Consider the following 18,835-nt stretch of genomic DNA (forward strand, 5'->3'; position numbering starts at 1 on the left):
TCCCTCCCTGCACGTCCCTCGGCGGGGGGCAGAGGGGGGACGTTCTGGCTAAAGGCTGGCAAGAGAAAATCCACGGATGCCCACGTTCCCCCCTGATCCTTATCCCTCCCACGGCTGGAGAAGTCCCAGGGAGAATGAGGAAGGCTCCTAGACTGCTGGAGCGCTTGAAGGGAGGGGACAGAGCAAGGCTGCCACCGCCGCTTCGGGGCAGGAGAAGGGACTCCCCGGCTCTCCCCGGTCCGGAGCATGCGCGGTTGGGCACGGACCCCTCCTGGGGAAGGGGCGGGGCGGACCAGAGCGAGGCTGCAGTTCCGCCTCCCGGCCGCGTGACTTCGGGGAGGCGCTGTCGTCACGGCAGGCCCCGCGCTAGGCTCCGCCCCAATCCCATGCTCCTCCGAGCTATTTTGGTTCCGGGACGGCGCGGAACTCGAGGTGGGGGGAGAAAGAGAGGAGAGAAGAGAGAGAGGGAGAGAGAGAGAGAAAGAAAGAGAGAGACGGAGAGAGCGAGAGGAGGCAGATGAGTTTCCGGATCCGGCGCGGCGGTGGCGGCGGTGGCGGTGGTGGCGGCAAGACTGAGGGTCCGTGTTGTGGGCTGTAGGTGGGTGAGCTGGGTGCATTCGCCGGGACACCCCGCCGCCCGGGCTCGGACCTCGGGCTCCTTTCTCCGGCCGGAGACGTCACCCTCCCCGGGCCCCGCCCGGCTCCCTCTTCCTGAGACGACGTGCACCCCCCCCTTCCCATAATCCTCTTCGGGGGAGGCTCCCCTGACCTCAAGGCCCCCCCTCTGACCACCGCTCCTCCCTCCCCGCCCCCTTCCCCTCTGGCCCTCTGAGCCACCGTAGGGGCGTCGGGCCCCCTCCCCCCACCGTGGCCGCCTCCGCGCTCCGGCCCGCCTGACTCCCGCCCCTCTCTCCGCAGGCGACCCCGCGGCCCCCGGGAACGCCAAGCTGGGCAAGATGAACCGAGCCAAGCCGACCACGGTCCGCAGGCCCAGCGCCGTGGCCAAGCCTTCTGGTGAGCGCCGGCCGCTGCGCCCCGGGTCACCCCCCCGCAGTGCCCCCATCCGTGAAACGGGGGTGTCGGCGTTGAGAACTCCGGGGTGACAAGGCCCGGAGGGCTCTGTGCCTCGGTCTCCTCATTTGTAAAATAAGGGGTTGGGGCGTTCCCTTCAGCTTTAGATCTGAAATTCTGTGAGTTGAGGAGACTGAAATCCGGACCCAGCGGACCTGGGTTCGAGTCCGGTTCTGTCACTTTACCCCCTTGGGCCTCAGTTGTAGGACTCTTCAGGCCATTCTGTGTCTGCACAGAGGATTTCCCAGTCTTAGCGCAGTTTTAAACTTGTAAAGAGGAGAGCTGCATGAGAACCTTCGCCGGTGCCCTGTGTTACTGGGCGCGGAGCTGGGACCTCCGAGTCAGAAAAGACTTAGGTTGGAGTCTCTGCCAGTGATTTCAGTGGTCCTTCCTCCATGGGCAGTTCATCTAACCCTTCTTCCCCTCGGTTTCCTCCTCTGTAAAGTGGAGACGGTAATACCCCAGTATACATAATAGTATATATTTATGTAAGACGTATCTCGAGGCAGAAGGGAAGTGATGGAAAGTGCTTTGCAAACTTTAAAGCCCTACATACAGTTTCTGTTATTGTACACAAAGAAAAGAGTGAGAATATTTGCTGAGATAAATTTCTGGTTTTTTAATTCTGATTAACGTAGTGCTTGTAGTAAACTAGAATTCATTTAAAAGCCAAAGACAATTCTTAGAAAATGAGCCTCCAAAAGAAGTCGCCCAACCCCATAGATGCCCTCATGTCTTTTGTGCTGTGAAGCCTTGATCTCAGATTGCAGTTTAAGGAGAAATGGTATAGCTTTTACAGGAATGCGGGTTAATTTATAAGAGAGGCATGATATAGTGGAAGGAACGCTGGACAGTGGGTTAGGAGACATGGATTCTACTTCCAGCTCATTACCTGTATGACCTAATGGGTAAATTACTTCACCTCTTGGCCTTAGTATAAGATTAGATTCAGGGGCAGGAAACTGTGGCCTTCTAGGTCCTTGGGGTTTGACCTTTTGACTGAGTCCAAGTTTTACAGAACAAATCCTTTTATTAAGGGGATTTATTCTGTGAAGTTTGTATTTAATCAAAGGGCCCCACTTGACCTAGAGGGCCACAAGTGACTTTAAGGCCGGAGGTTCCCCACCTCTGGATTAGATGATCTCTACGGGGACCCTTCAGTTTTGGGATTCTGTGATTTCTCTCTTTTTTTCTCTTCTGTAGGGCACCCTCCACCAGGGGATTTCATTGCATTGGGCTCAAAAGGCCAAGCCAATGAGTCAAAAGCAACAGTAGCATTGCTGAAGCCAGCTCCCTCAGGTTTACCTTCTGAACGGAAGCGAGATGCTGCATCTGCGTTATCTGGAGCCTCAGCCCTGACTGGCCTCACAAAACGTCCCAAGCTTTCCTCTACTCCTCCACTCAGTGCCTTGGGGCGCCTGGCTGAGGCGGCTGTGGCAGAAAAACGAGCCATTTCCCCCTCTATCAAGGAACCATCTGTGGTACCAATTGAAGGTAAAGTAATTTTCTGTAGACTATTCCATGTAACAAGTCTTATGGGTAATCAGTTCAGCAAGTACTTAACTGAGTATCCACTGTGTACTTAACACTGTTTGAGTCACTGTGGGACTTGAGAAGTAGCTTGGTGCTTTGGAAAGAGCATTGGACCTGAAGTCAGAAGAGACCTGGATTATGAAATGGGGAGGATATGCTTTTTCACAGGGTTATTGTGAAACTCAAATCAGTGAACATATGTAAAGTACTTTGTAAACCTATATAAAGATTGGTTAAGTCTACAAAAACTCAGATGATATGTGCAAAGCACTATATTAGGGATACTGAGATAAAAACAAGCCAACAGCCCTTGCCCTTGAGGCCCTTTCTTATAATAGGGGATCCATCATGTAAACAGGTAAGTAAATATGAGGTAATTTGAGGGAGACAGAGCACCAACAACTGGGGAGATCAAGAAAGACTTTTATTAAGTAGGAGGTGACATCTGAGTTGAACTTTGAAAGGAAGCTAAGGATTCCTAGAACTGGTGGTTATCAAGGAGTGTGTTCCAGGTTGGAGGAAGGGGGGGGGGGGCAATGAGCATAAATGCAGGGGATGGCAAGCTGAATTCTGGAAGTGGATAGTGTCGAAAATTCTGGAAAGGTAAACTGGAAACATTGTGAGGCCCTTGGGAAAGTTGTTTAACCTTTGTAAGTCTAAGTTTTCTCCTCTGTAAAATGAGGGGAGGAAGTCAGTGCAGAGGGGGAGGTCAAATATGAGAGAGAGCAGTGGACCAGACAATAGTCCTGAGGAATAGGAACTGGACTCAGGAGCACAGGTGGAAGGTCGACCTTGGCAGATAGGAAGACCACTTCATCCTCCAAGCCTGGAGGGAAGGAGAAATGAATAAGTGAGAACTTAGGGCCCTGAGAGTCTTACCTCCTGCTTCACTGAGAAAATCCCAGCCTCTCAGGAAGAGTTCTCCAGTCTCACCTCTTCCATACTTTTAAAACTTGAGAGAAGGAGTGGTAGAAGGGGGTTAAGATTTTGAAGAAATTGTTTGGAATAGCTATTACTAGGTCTTTCATAGAGTGGTAAAAGGAAAGAAAAGGATTATATGCATCGATGAGGATGTGCAAAGGTTATGAAGCACGATGACTCCAATCAGCAGTGTTCTGTTGCTTTATTCAGCTACCTTTCTTGGTAGCTTTTAAGAGAGAGGAGCATTGGGTTCTGAGTCAATAGACCTGACTCCTAGCCCTGGGACCCTCTTCATTACTGTGTGACTTTGGGTCACTCATTTATTCCTGTTGACCCTCACTTTCATAACATGTTTCTTCATCTTACAAGGTTTTTATAGGAGGGGCAAGTGATATTATGTATGTATGAAAAGGTTTTGTAATCTTTATGGTGCTTTAAAAATATCTGGCATTAATTTAATTTAACAAATGTTTATCAAGCACTTGCTGTGAGTGAGTCACTGGGGGTACAGAGACAGGAATGAAACAGTTCCTGTCCTCACGGAACTCACCTTTTACTCTGTGAATACAACATACATAAATAGGACAGATATTCATACTTGTACCAATACAGGTAAGGAGAAGTATAGTAAATTGAGGGGGGCAGAGAATGCTAGCAACTGCAGGGATCAGGAAAGGCTCCATGGAAGAGGTGGCATATCTGTCTTGAGCCTTGAATCTCTTCAAGACTAGGATTCTAAGGGGAAAGAAATAGTTCAGTATTGGATTCAGGGAATGTCTGTAATCCTGTTTGGCTAGGACGGAATATGTGAATGAGAATACTATGGAATAAATGGAGCTGACTCATGAAGGGCTTTAAATGCCCTGTTGATCAAATGATACATAATAGCAAATGAGGTGATTGATGGGCAAGTTAAAAACACTGTATAGGTGTGATATATTGTTATTGGTTAGCTTTGTGACTGTCTTCTCTGATTTAAACAACTCTGAGAAATACTAACCTTATTTACATTGCAGAATAGTGAGGACCTAAAATGAGACAATGTACACATATGTGAAAGTGCTTTTAAAAGCATAAAATACTGAACGATTCTATGTTCTTGTTTGGAAAGTCATGTGGATGTTCACTGAGATGCTGTGAATAGTGAATTTTGAGTTTGAATTACTCAGGAGATAATAGTAGCTGAAGAAATCAGCTCTGTGTCTCTTTTTGGTTTCTCAGTTGGACTTAGCACTTGGTTGTTCTTGACAGTTCTGCCCACAGTCTTGCTGGATGAGATTGAAGCTTCAGAGTCAGAGGGAAATGATGACAGAATTGAGGGAGTCCTGTGTGGAGCCGTGAAGCAACTTAAAATGACCCGGGCCAAACCAGACACCACACTGTACTTGAGCCTCATGTACTTGGCGAAAATCAAGCCCAACATATTTGCCACAGAGGGAGTTATTGAGGTAAGAGATGTGTGGTAAACTGTTTAATGGAGCTTAATGAAAACTGTAGTCCTCACTTCTGTCCTCTTAAGATCCCTCTTTTGTATATATGCTCTTTGATTGAAGTCACATTGATTCATTATGGTATTTTTTAATGGCTAAATAAAAGGACAGGATATATGAGAATTTCCCACCTTGGCTCTTAACTATTACTCTCCTCTGTTATGATATGACGAAGTGTGATCTCTGGGTGATCTCTTCCAGGCATTATGCAGCCTTCTTCGCCGGGATGCCTCCATTAACTTCAAAGCCAAAGGAAACAGCCTGGTTTCTGTGTTAGCTTGTAACCTGCTTATGGCTGCATATGAGGAGGATGAGAACTGGCCTGAGATCTTTGTTAAGGTAAGCCCTTCAAGAAACTTGAAGCCATTATTTAGGGTGATGAAGGGAGTGTGCAAAGTGAAAGAAGATGGACATATTGGGTACGCCAGGAGGGATAATAGGTTGAATGAACGTGTTTTAAAAAGGCCTGCTTTTCTGCTTGTCATTAAGTTACGCTGTCATTGTTTCTTTGATTTCACTCAGTATTTGTTGAACATCTATAAAGTTAGGAACCTTGGGAAATAAGTGAAGTATATGACATTCCATCCTTACAGAGCTTACATTCTATTTATCTGCTCTATCTACATTCTATTTATCAGCTACCATTTCTGTACAGATGACAGAGATTTAGATCTCTGCATCTAGCCCTAAACTCTCTTCTAAGCTTGAGACTTGTATTTCCAATTGCTGTAGAATATCTCTCTACATTGATCATAGGATCACAGATTTAGAGTCATAAGGGACCTGAAGAGCCATCTAGTCCAATTTCTTCGTTTAATAGATCAAGGTTTGAGGCTCAGAGAGATTAAGTGACCTGCAACATTGTCATACAGCTAGTATCAGAGGCAGTACTTGAACCTAGGTCTTCTTAACTCCAAGAATACCACTTTAACCATTATAGCATGTTGATGTTCAGTAGCATCTCACACTCACTGGGTCCAAAACCAAATTTACCATCTTTCTTCCTAGTCAAATCCTCTTGATTTCCCTATCTCTTTCGCGGACCCAGAATTCACCCATTTTCACACATTTGAATCTTTGGCCTTAACTTTGTTTCAAATGCTTACTAGTTGTGTGACCTGGGCAAATCACTTAACCTCTGATTACCTCAGTTTCCTCAACTGTAAAATGGGGATAATAACAGTACCTCCCAGGGTTATTGTGAGGATCAATTGAGATAATATTTGTATAATGCTTAGCATAGTGTCTTGCTGCATAGCAGGTGCCTATATAAATGTTTATTTTCTGCTTCTTTCTTCTTCATACCTGTGAGTAGATGCAGCTAGCTGGGTAACTCACCTCCTCCTCTCCTGTCTGCCTCACCCTCCCCTTCCTTCTCCTCTCCAAAGGAAGGTAAATTTGGATGGCCAAAAGCTGCCCAGTTGACTTGGGTTTTACTGGCTCCTTCCCTTCCCTTCCCTTCCCTTCCCTTCCCTGTCCTGTCCTGTCCTAAGTGAGTACCTGCAAAGACCTTGGCCTAAAGGGCCCAAGGTTTCCCAGTGCATCCTGGGTCATCTCCAGTCATCCTGAGGAATATCTGGTCACTGGATTCAGATGGCTCTGGAGGAGAAGTGAGGGTAACAGCCCTCCCTCACTCAAGACAAAGTCAAGTGCAAGTCATGTCATCATTTCTCTGATGGCATGGTCTTCTCTGGGAATGAAGAATGAACACAATCTTCATACCTTATCTCATCTTTCATATTCAATCTTTCTGTTTTATTTTGAACATTACCACTGCTGTAGACCTGGACCTCATTACTCTCTGCTTCAGCTACTACAAAAACCTCCTAACTTGTTTTTCTACTTCCTAGTCCCTCCTTATTTCAGCCTGTCATTCACACTACTTCCAGATTAAATCTTCCTTATGCACAGACCTAGTCCTTTCTGCTAAACAGTCCTTCAGTGATTTCTTGTTGCCAGTTGAATTTCCTTAGTCTGTCATTCAAGGCCCTTCACATCCTCATTATATGGAGAGTTGGAAAGGAGCTTGGAGACTTTTGTCCACATGGTATCTGAAAATGAATGAATCCCCTTTCTAATCTATCTGATAGGTGGTCATCTGCCTCTACTTGAAGATCTGCAGTAAAAGGGACCCCCACTTTTTTCTAAGATAACCTCTTCTACTTTCAGAAAGCTCTAAAAGTTAGCCTCTCTCCTTCCAGCCTTCTTTCCCACTGGCCCCTTACACATCCACATACTCTGGATAAACTGAATTTCTAGTCTTGTACATATTTAGCCTTTTTTCACTTCCTTGCATTTGCTGATGCTATTCCCTATGCTTAGAATACCATCTCTTTTCTTCTTGTTGATGTTCATCTTAAAATGCCACTTCATTTTAGAAAACCAGGCTTCATTCCTCTCTAGTTAGTAGTGATTGAACCTCACACAGCACTTGTAGTTTCTATTACATTGGAGCTGAAAGGGAGTTCAGTGGTCCCCTAAATCAACTTCCTCATTTGCTATCTTACAGATGAGGAAACTGAGCCAGAGAGATTATGTATCTTACCTCAGGTCACATAGCTGTTAAGTGTTAGATGTAGGACTTGAACTCTGATCTTCTGGCTTCACAGTCTGCAGTCTTCCATTGTACCATACTGTTGTACTGCTCTTAGACTATTCTTACAGTTGCTGCATTTTAGTTCCTGTACAGTGTCATTTGTATGCCTATTGCACATTTGAATCAGATCCTCCTGTTAGATTGTGAATTCCATGAATGAGAATAGGGATTATTTGCTCTCCCTCCCCTTCCCTCCCCTCCCACTTTTCCTCTGCATCTAGCATGAGCTTACATTGGGGATTGAAGGTTCCCTTCTGAAACAAAAGAGAAATTCAGGAGAATACTTAATAATGTGGGGCAAACCATAAGTGTTCTCTCTTCCTCTTCTGATTATCATTTTCTTCTGGTCTTGCCATTCTGTCCAGGTTTACATTGAAGATTCCCTAGGAGAGCGGATCTGGGTGGACAGCCCTCACTGCAAAACATTTGTTGACAATATCCAGACAGCATTTAACACCAAGATGCCTCCTAAAAGCATGTTGTTACAAGGAGAGATGGGGCGAAGTGGAGGAGACCTCAGTGCTGGTAAGATGCCAGAAGAGATGGAATTTGCAAAGAGGATGAAAGTTAGTGGTTATGTAGTGGGTAACTTGGCTTGACTATTCTCTGTCATTTAAGGTTCAGCTCAGGTATTGCTTTCTCCATGAATCCTTCCTTCCCTGATTTACTCTTCTCCTCCATCTCATTTCCTTACTCACTTCTCTCCTTGAGCACAAAGTACTTTCTTTCTGCTTAGTTTTTTATATAGGACTTTTTCTGGAACTCTCCTTTGCCCTTATCCCAAGTAATGTACTTTTTTTTTAAAGTATATATTTTTCCAATTACATGGGAAGTTTTTAACATTTGTTTTTTAAAATTTTGAGTTCTAAATTTTTTTCTCTCCCTCTTTCATTGAGAAGGCAAGCAATTTGATGTGTTATACATGTACAGTCATGTAAAACATATTTCCATGTTGTGAAAGAAAATGCAGATAAAAAAGAAAACCAAGAAAAATAAAGTAAAAAAAATATAAGATAGCATACTTTTTTGTGCATGTGTAGCCTCCTTTCATGCTTCCCTCCAGTAGAAGGTATATTCTTTAAGGGCAAGGCCTATGTTACTAGCTTTGAGTCCCCAGCACCTCTTGTATCCAGGTATATGCTTGACACACAGTAGGTAATTAATAAAGCTTGAATTGAAGAAAGGGGCTACAAACTTCTTTCTGTGGAAGATATCACATGAGCTAGGTGTTGAGGGTGCTTCAGAATCGAAGATGAAGAGAGTTTGTATCACTAGGATCTCTATCTCTCTAGGGAACAGTCCTCATCCTTCCCTTACGGAGGAAGAAGACAGTCAGACTGAACTGCTAATTGCAGAGGAGAAGCTGAGTCCAGAGCAAGAGGGACAGCTCATGCCCAGGTATGTGGAGTCTGATCATGACTGCTGTCAGTGAATCTGGGATACAGAGAGGAAAATGGTCCAGAACAGGGGAGGGCTTAGCTACTGCTTCTGAGGACACAAATCATTTCTTCCCATTTAGTCAAGGTGCTCTCTGCTCTTAGTTGAGCTTCAAGAGGCTGTGAATCAGAGGCTTTTCCTCACTTGCTGGGAAGACAAGAAGAGCCAGACTCTAATTGACTTAGTCTTGTCTTCTCTCCTTTTCCTCAGGTATGAGGACCTTGCTGAGAGTGTGGAAGAGTATGTCCTTGACATGCTTCGGGACCAGTTGAACCGTCGACAGCCTATGGATAATGTTTCCCGGAATCTCTTGCGGCTCCTAACTGCAACCTGTGGCTATAAGGAAGTGCGGCTGATGGCTGTGCAGAGGCTGGAGATGTGGCTTCAGAACCCTAAGGTAAGCAGCTGCACTGGAGCAATTAAAGGAATTTACATTGGAGTCCACCATGGTCTTTGTGTACGTGAATATCTGTATGTCTGGACCTGGAAGGGTAATTGTGTCCTTCAGCATTTTCACTCATCTCTCATCCCTGCAGTTGACCAGGCCAGCCCAGGATCTGTTGATGTCTGTCTGCATGAACTGTGGCACTCATGGTTCAGAGGACATGGAGGTTATTTCCAGCCTCATCAAAATCCGGCTCAAGCCCAAAGTCCTCCTCAACCACTACATGCTCTGTGTCAGGTAAGAACCTTGAAAAAGAGAATATAAGGATATAGGGCAAGAAAAGTTTTGTCCTAGTATGTGTTCCTCGTAATCATTCATTCTGGTCTTTGGCATTGTTTCCAGGGAACTGCTAAATGCCCACAGGGATAATCTGGGCACTACAGTCAAGTTTGTGATTTTCAATGAACTCTCAAATGCAAGAAACCCAAACAACATGCAGATCCTATACACTGTGCTACAACATAGCTCAGAACTGGCCCCAAAGGTACTCTTGGATAGCTTTCCTTCACAACTGATTCTAGGCCATTTTCATTTCAGGGGCAGAAAGTAGCAGGCTGGAGGAGATCCAGCCTCTAATTAAGAGTAGAATTTTTAAAATGATTGATAGATTGGCAAAGTGTCAATAATTGAATATATCAGCATCTCATGCTCGATTAATTTCTAGAGCCCTGACATTTGGCTTTTTGTGTTATGACCTCTTTGACTGATGGATAGTCTTTGTAAATATGGTAATACTTAATAGTAATTACTTGGTTCCATGGGTTTTTTCCTCCTGAGAATTACTTAGGCCCTAGAAAAAGAACTGATGATGATTAATGTTAGGTTAACACAAAGCGCTGAAGTAAAGCACTAGTTTTGTGCAAGGTGTAGTAGTAGATACCATGTCAGTTCTTATATCTGACCTTCTGTCATCTTTGGCAGATAGTGCAGTTTTTCAAGGAAAGGGTTTAGACCATTTGGAAATTTCCTACTTTTGACTGTCATAGATTTAATGCTTGACTTTTAAAGATGTTGGATTATGTATGATCTTAACAGGACTTTGTCTTTACTTTCTTTGTGGATCACTTTGGCCATAGTTTCTAGCAATGGTGTTCCAGGACCTGTTGACTAATAAAGATGATTACCTGAGGGCTTCCCGGGCCCTACTTCGAGAGATAATCAAACAGACCAAGCATGAGATTAATTTCCAGGCGTTTTGCCTTGGGCTCATGCAAGAACGCAAGGAACCACAATATCTAGAAATGGAATTCAAGGTACTCATATCTTTTCTTGGTGCCTTCTGTGTTTGGCTGCTGCATTTCATGTAATTTTGATTTTTTGGTCAGCTTCTTAGTGAGATTTGAATGAAGAGCAACCTTCTCATTTTTCTTACGTCACTGGAATTCTTATGTGACTGTCTTTTATTTGGTTCATACAACAGTTTTTTCTCCTCTTTTTTTAATACTTTTTAATGCTAATACTTGGCCTTTCTGTACTAATTATATCAGCCTTCTCTTGCTTAATTTAGGAATATCACTCTTTACTACCTTCTGTCTCCTCTAGTTATAGATGAATTCCTTGATTATTTCTTGCCCTTTCATCTTTTCATTATTTTTACTTTCCAGTACTTTTTTCTACATGTTTGACTTTCCCATTGTCCTTTCTCCTTGTATACTGAATGATTTGGCAGAAAGTATGCCTGATATGAGGCTCTCCTGATGTGAAGTTGTATTAAATTTTGGTTTTAGGAGCGCTTTGTGATCCACATAACCGACCTGCTGGCTGTATCTATGATGTTGGGCATAACGGCCCAAGTGAAGGAGGCTGGGATTGCATGGGATAAAGGAGAAAAGAAGAGTAAGTCCTAGAGAGCTGACTTCTTTTGGAGACAAGTCAGAGAGAGTAAAAGATGGTAGGAAAGTTCTTCAAGAGTGGCAGTGACCAGAGACCTAGGTGCAGGTGGCATTCAGAGCCTCTTAGCACCTAAGGGGAATCTCAGAGTCGAAACGCAATAGAGCCTATTTGCAAAGAAGAGTGTTAAAGACAGCAAGAAAGAAGACTTCTTTTTCTATTTCTACGAGTATAATTAGAATGTTAACGTAAGCATTTCAGCTATGGATTCGGGGGCTGACTCCTTAATTGGGAGACTTCTCTTAACTTCTTTTACTGCTCCTGTTTTGGTCATTGCGGGTTTTGTGAGTACTTCAGCAGAGTTTAGGAGGTGAATGGGAAGGGGGTGGGTGACATCTCAATCTTTTTGGCTAATACCTCTATTCTAATAGAAGCTTTAAGGAGAAGTATCTTATTTGATTAGTCATCTATTTCAGTTGTCTAAAATTTTCTATTACCTTGATCGTTAGATTTGAAGGGAATTTGAATTTGAAGACAAGACCTTGTCCAGAGGTGTCCAGACTTGTTGCCCTTGGCCTCAAGCTGCTGAGGAGATTGAACTGGATGTAAATGTCATTGGGAAATGTTTGGCAAAATAAAAAAATGACATAGATAAGGTTAATTTGTGTTTTTTCTAAATTATTATGCTGCCCACGTAGATCTGTTACCTTTAGAGTTGGACACCACTGATCTTAGTCTAGCTCTTTTATTTTCATGGATGAACAAATGGAGGCCCAGCAATAGTGGTCTTCCGTCATTTTAATATAGGGATAGAGTTATTGGAGGCCTAGGAAGAGCAGTTTGCTCTATTTTTAATATAGAGATAAATATCATTGATTTAGAGAATTCTGCTGAGAGAATTCCCTCTACTAATGTAGGTCAACACCTACAGGTCAATATATAGTTATAGAGATAAGTTTCTTAGCGTGCTGTGGCACAGTTAAATGAATTGTAGTTAGTCTGTGTCAAAACAGGACTTTAGGTGGTCTTAGCTCTGAGTCTCACTGTCTGTTCACTGTGCTTTGTCTTAATACGGTGAATGTTAATAGCGCAAAGGGCTTATCTTTTATCTTTATTGCATTCAGGGCTTACTTGGACATATGTCCACGGTAGTTCATGTTTTAATAACTAGACTTCATGCAACTTTACCCATTTGTGTTTGTACTTAATATTTTTGGACTTTCCTGATTTCCCTGCCGGATAAGTGATATAGTTAAGATTTTCCTCAGTCAGACCACATATAGCATATGAGGTTACATATTATGTTCTAGATTTATGTGTGTGCCCTACCAGACTCCCTATTGGACGGTAAGGTCCATGAAGGTATGAGGTGTTTTATCTAAACTTCAGCTTTCCCCTAGGCCCTAGCAAAGTGCCATGCTCACTGTGGTTACTTAATGAGTGTTTGCTAAGTTAAATTACAAAGCCACACACTGCCCTCTCCTTTTTTAAGCTACCACAGTGTTGCATCTGATTATTTGCTTATCTTTTTCAGATCTGGAAGTGCTACGATCATTCCAGAACCAGATAGCTGCAATTCAGCGTGATGCTGTCTGGTGGCTCCACACTGTTGTCCCTTCTATCAGCAAACTGGCTCCCAAAGACTACATACATTGGTATGAGTCTTGATGGTCTTGTGTTAAAACTGCGTTCAGAAAACAAAAACAACCCTCTTCCCCAAATATTCTTTCTGTGGATTGTGTCAGTTTGTGCCGTATGGTGGGATTCAGACTAGAGCAGCAGGAGCATGTGGTGGGTGACCATTCACACAACCCTCTTCATTGACTGCTTGTCTTTAGGAACTGCTAGTGAAAATAAAGTTAAATGATCCCATTATCCTAAATGACAGCTACTTCTGTCTCTGGGAGGCTCACGTAGCTCTTTCTTTTTCCAGTTTTAGGAGGGAGTGTTCTGTGTCTTGTTTGGAATTATGTTTTTATGAGACTAACGCATCACATGAAGCTTAGATTAACATTTACTTGTCTGTAGTCTTGCTTATGTGGTTGGCACTGTTAGGGACAGACTATGAGAAGCTTCAGAGCATCTTTCTGCTCTCAGGAGATTCTTGTTAAAAGCTTCTTGGTAAGCTGAGAAGTCTCCTGAAATCCCTAGAATAGAGTTCTTCATTCCATTTGGGGATCTGTGATTTTATTGGAATAAAGACTCCTGGTGCTGAAACTGGTCCTGGAGCAGCTGGTGGCTCAGGATAGATCACTGGACGTGTAGTCGGAGTTCAAATCTTGCCTTAGACACTTACAGTGAGAAGTGGGACAACTCACGGGATCTCTTTTAGCCTCAGTTTCCTCATCTGTGAAACGGAGATAATAACTGCACTTAACTCCCAGGGTTGTTGTGAGGATCAAATGAGATAATGTATGCCCGTCTTAAAGTGCTATATGAAAGTTAACTAGTACCAGCGATGCAGATCAGCAACTCCTCTACAGTTTATAGTCCTGGAGAACTACTTGAGACACAGAGGTTAAGTGCCTTGCCCAGAGCCACGTAGCCCGGATGTGTCAGAAGTGGGTCTTGGGCCTAGGACTTTTGACTCCTTCACCAACTACCTATCAGTGCCTTGTTGATAGAGCTCTCAAACTTTGGCAGTGGCCTGTGATGGTAGCTTCTTATATGCTGAATTCCTTTATTTCCTCGTCTGTGCAGCCTCCACAAAGTGCTCTTTACAGAACAGCCAGAGACCTACTACAAATGGGATAATTGGCCCCCAGAAAGTGACCGCAAGTATGTCTATTTCATTTTCTTTAGTTTAGGACACCCTGTGGGTAGCTGTGGAATGTGGATTTCACTTGAGCAGTTGTTAGAACTAAGTAGTTGTTTCTAAGTAGACGTCCTGGTTCACTTATATTAGGTCTTTAAAGATTTTTTTTTTCAGTTACCAAGCATCTATTTTTTTCTCCTGCCACACCCTCCATCCTCATCCCTTGGGGGAAAAAAAAATCCTATAACCCTCATGATAAATAAGCTTAATCGAACAAATTCCCATAGTGGCCTGACTCAAAAACGTATGCCTTATGAAGATGGCTTCCTAGGGTTTGGGAGGAATTCCCCAAATGGGGATTATTGGTGTCCCTCTAGCCTTAAGCAGTGGTTCCCACAGGTTTTAAAATTAAACTGGAACAGCAGTGACATCTCCCTTCTCCAATTCCAGTTTCTTTCTCCGCCTCTGTTCAGAGGTTCCCATCTTGGAGGACACATTGATGCGTATCCTAGTGATTGGGCTGTCCAGAGAGCTCCCTCTGGGCCCTGCTGATGCCATGGAGCTTGCTGACCACTTGGTGAAACGAGCTGCCGCAGTGCAAGCAGATGGTAAGTTTCTGTTGGGGTTCTCATCAGGCTGCTGCTTGACTTCTCACCAAAACTGACTCTCTACTTTGATACTTAGCTTTTTCATCCTGCAGTTTTATTTGTTATTCTAGACATTGGTCTCCCTCATAATAATTATGTGATTTTTTTACTTGTCTTATTTGAGAAAGGTCAGGCAAATGACCACGCCTCTTATCTAGGCCTCCTTATTTGTAAGGAAGCTTTTACCCTGGGGGTGTTATTCATTTACCAGCCCCCAGGAAATCCCTATCTTAGGCTGTAGGCAAGCAGGCATAGGATTTCAGAGGTACTAATGTCTATTACATACATTTAAAGGGGGTACTCTTTTCTCCTTAGATGTGGAAGTCCTAAGGGTAGAGAGGATCCAGCTGATTGATGCTGTTTTGAACCTATGCACCTACCATCATCCAGAGAACATCCAGCTACCTCCTGGGTAAGATCAGAGGTCAGCCTCCAAGCTGGCTATTTTCTAGGTAGAATATATCTCTCTCTGTATCTGGTGTGTATCTGGTAAGAGGGACTTGCTCTCTCAGGGGTACTTGCTTCTTGAAGAAAATGGAACATAAAGATTAGATGGTCAGTGATATCCTTTGCAGAAGTAGCAGAACTTTTGTGTCACCTTGTATTTGTCTTGTATGTATGTTGTATTTACTTCTTAGTGCACAAGTTTCTTTTTTTGGAAACATACCCAGCATAAAGGATGGAATATAACTCTTTGAAGTTCAAGAGCTATTTCATTTTTGTCTTTCTATCCTCATCACCTAGCAGCAGCATATAGTAAGTGCTTCATAAGTGCTGCTTGTTGTTCAACTAATGGGTTGGAGTCTAGAGACTTTAATTTTATTCTGTTGTGTGATTTTAGGCAACTCAGTCTCTGTGCTTCAGTCTTCATATGTATTAAATGAGGATAATCCTTTTAGACTCTTCTTCAAAGGAAACATATCTGTGGAGATAATCTGATTTTATTCAGTAATTGAAATGGACAGTTTTGTATTTGTGTATTCCACAATAAATTAAAGAATAATTTTGCCCAAATCTGTTATTCTATAAAAATGTAGCAAAATACGACTAAAATTCTGTTTATGGATTCCATTGGGGTTATGGATCTTCTGAAATTTGTAGTGAATTTTGATGAAATTTGGTAGAAAGGTAAAGGGTAAATTTTTAGATTGAGTGAAGCCAACAATTCATAGCACTGGTCTATGTGAACGAATCCATTTTACAAGTAATGAATCTGAAGTGTGAAAAAAAGCATTCTTTGTAACCATTCCTGAATGTTGTTCATTTGTTTTCAGCCATGCCTGATTCTTCATGATCCCGTTTGGGGTTTTCTTGGCAAAGATACTTGGAGTAGTTTCTTTTCCCAGCTCATTTTACAGATGAGGAAACTGAGGCAAACAGAGTAAAGTGACTTGCCCAGGGTCATAGCTAGTAAGTTTCTGAAGCTAGATTTGAACTTAGGAAGTTGAGGCTTCCATACTCCAGGCCCAGTGCTTTATCCACTGTGTCACCTAGTTGTCCATTTCTGAGTGATGTCATTCTAAAATCACTTACTGGTTCAGAGTCTAATAGCAGGCCCTAAGGACATTAATCATTTTCTATTCAAGGTGACAGGTTGCCTCTTCCTGCTGTGGTCTATCTGATCTGTGTTTACTTTAGTGCTTGTTTTCAGAGTAACTGTGCTCTGATTGCTATTTTCCACTGTTATTTCAGATACAAGCCCCCAAATCTTGCTATTTCAACCCTCTACTGGAAGGCATGGCCTCTCTTGCTGGTGGTAGCTGCATTTAATCCTGAAAATATTGGTAAGTATACTTATTATTTTTTATGGCACGAATATCACTTTTTGGAATGTGGGGGCTTTAGTGCCAGCCTCATGGAATGTGGACTGCAGTCTAACTTGTGGGGGATTATCCATGAGGGATGAGGAGGAGCACAGGTGGAACACCATAACTAAAGTAATGTCTGTATAGAGACCTGACCTTCCTGCTGTTTTGAGCATCGACAGGTGCCCTGTTAGCTGTTAACAAACAGCCTTGTCTAATTCTTCACTGCCTGTTCTTTGATGCTGGGTGTTTACCCTTTAGGTTTGGCAGCTTGGGAAGAATACCCTACTCTGAAGATGCTTATGGAAATGGTGATGACAAAGTAAGCCTTTTCCCTCTGTATAGTTTTTATTAGATCAGAATTAACCTTTTTTTTCCTATCACAGACCCTTTGGCAGTCTGGTGAAGCCCATGGACTCCTCAGAATAATGTTTTAAAGTGCATAAAATATATAGGATTACAAAGGAAACTGATCATATTGAAATATAGTTATCTATATTTGCGTGTGTGTGTGTATTTTTTTTTTTTAAAGTTCATAGGCTTCAGGTTAAGAAAAACCCATGGTGTAGATCTTGAATTTTCAAATTCAGAAGTCCTGTCTGCACTCCATTCTGCCCTCTCCTTTTTAATGTGGTATTGATTATGGGGACAGACACACAGGAGTTTACTGAAGTGCTCTGGAATGACATTTACTGGACCAGATTGAGGAAACAAAAATCCCCTCTGAAGTAGTGATGATAATAGTAAGCTTTTTGAAGTTGATCTCTGTGGTAGAAAAATCTTAGAATAGCTTTAGCTTTTGTCATTGTTTTTGACAGCTTCATTGGGGCTGCCATGGTGACATCTCAAGTTGTGGTCAAGCAAGTGGTATCATTATGAGTTTTGATCCTTTTTGACCTTCAGTCCTGTCTAATGGGACTTAGCATTTGACACAGGGCATGATAACAAGTTCTTTCTTATTTGGTCCCTAGTAATTATTCGTATCCTCCTTGCACCTTGACGGATGAGGAGACCCGGACTGAGATGATTAATCGAGAGCTCCAGATTTCCCAGCGGGAGAAGCAGGAAATCCTGGCATTCGAGGGACATCTAGCAGCTGCATCCACCAAGCAAACAATCACTGAGAGCAGCAGCCTCCTCTTGTCTCAGCTTACCAGTTTGGATCCCCAGTAAGGCATTCTGCTTGGACAGTTTTCCTCAGTCTTAGCAAATCCTTTACCTCCTGTTTTTCCCCACTTTTAGTGTCCTCACTGCTCTCTTTTACCATTTAGGTGCTTGTCTGAAATTATATCTTAAGATATCTAAGGGTAAATCCAACAACTATTTGTTAAAAAGCCTATGTAAGCAGAAAAGAAAGAACAGGATAGGGATCTGTATTTGGAAAGGATCTCTAACACCTGTCTCGAAATACCCTTTCCTTTACTCTGGGTGGATTACCTTTTTTTTACATTTTTTTAAAGCAGAGCTTTATTGATAGATTTTCCTTAACCATAACCTAGATTTCTCTATATATCTTTCTGCTTCCTACAGAGCCATTCCTTATAACAAAGAATTTTGGGAGGTACAGGGGAGAAAAATACAAAGAAAGAAGAACATTCAGCCAACGAGTGGCTTGTTTTATCCCATGTTGTGAGATATGACATAGTGGTCCATTGTGATTCAAAACCAAGGTTTGTTAATTCACTTTTTTCTCTTGTAGGGGCTCCCCACGAAGACCCCCTCCTCACATCTTGGAGCAAGTAAAAGGTCTTAATCAGTCCCTCCGCCTTGGTCACCTGCTATGTAGGAGCCGAAACCCAGACTTTCTCCTTGACATCATTCAAAGACAGGTGAGTAAACGGAGGTTTCAGAATGTTAAGAGTAGAAGGCTGCAAGGATATTCAAGAATGACTTTAACTTCATAGAGCTAGAAGACGATGGAGAATTTGGACCAGACCTGCACAGTATGTAATTTCAGGCAGCCCTTGAAAAAATGTAGAGGGAAACATTCGATGGGCCTAATGTGGACCAAAGGCATTTTTAGGGGAAATTCAGTTTGCTTTCAGTCCAAGGACTTGAATGTTCTGTCATGCTAGCAGTAAATCAGAGTCACTTTGGTGTTCTTAAATATAATGATGATACAAATGTGATCACATAAATATATGTTACATGTCTGTATTTGAGGGGAAGTATGCAAATGGACTGTATTTATATTTATGGGACAGGAGATTTGGATTTGTTTATCGTAGAAGACTAGGGAAGATTTGAGGTTTAAAGAATTAAAAGAGAATGCTTTGATACTATTTCTCATTGTTCAGCTGTAGTT

The 18,835-nt window shown here is 42.8% G+C and overlaps 1 protein-coding gene across 3 annotated transcripts in view; it reads left to right on the forward strand.

Annotated features, from left to right (window-relative positions):
• Nucleotides 1–392: 392 nt before the first annotated feature.
• INTS1 (integrator complex subunit 1) overlaps nt 393–18,835 on the forward strand; it is a 48,804-nt gene continuing 30,361 nt past the window's right edge. The window contains exons 1-20 of one of the 3 annotated variants that reach the window (XM_072597743.1): nt 393–578; nt 919–1,014; nt 2,275–2,565; nt 4,777–4,973; nt 5,217–5,354; nt 7,977–8,136; nt 8,904–9,009; nt 9,259–9,445; nt 9,585–9,730; nt 9,836–9,977; nt 10,570–10,746; nt 11,221–11,329; nt 12,858–12,978; nt 14,024–14,101; nt 14,529–14,686; nt 15,041–15,137; nt 16,418–16,509; nt 16,792–16,852; nt 17,502–17,699; nt 18,230–18,359. In XM_072597743.1, the coding sequence (XP_072453844.1) occupies nt 518–578; nt 919–1,014; nt 2,275–2,565; nt 4,777–4,973; nt 5,217–5,354; nt 7,977–8,136; nt 8,904–9,009; nt 9,259–9,445; nt 9,585–9,730; nt 9,836–9,977; nt 10,570–10,746; nt 11,221–11,329; nt 12,858–12,978; nt 14,024–14,101; nt 14,529–14,686; nt 15,041–15,137; nt 16,418–16,509; nt 16,792–16,852; nt 17,502–17,699; nt 18,230–18,359 (2,745 nt within the window). In that variant the 5' untranslated portion in view covers nt 393–517. Of the gene's footprint in view, nt 599–918; nt 1,015–2,274; nt 2,566–4,776; nt 4,974–5,216; nt 5,355–7,976; nt 8,137–8,903; nt 9,010–9,258; nt 9,446–9,584; nt 9,731–9,835; nt 9,978–10,569; nt 10,747–11,220; nt 11,330–12,857; nt 12,979–14,023; nt 14,102–14,528; nt 14,687–15,040; nt 15,138–16,417; nt 16,510–16,791; nt 16,853–17,501; nt 17,700–18,229; nt 18,360–18,835 lie in introns of all 3 variants that reach the window. The other 2 variants (XM_072597741.1, XM_072597742.1) reach the window with 2 other exon arrangements.

Source organism: Notamacropus eugenii, chromosome 3, assembly GCF_028372415.1.
Source record: "Notamacropus eugenii isolate mMacEug1 chromosome 3, mMacEug1.pri_v2, whole genome shotgun sequence".
NCBI lineage: Eukaryota > Metazoa > Chordata > Mammalia > Diprotodontia > Macropodidae > Notamacropus > Notamacropus eugenii.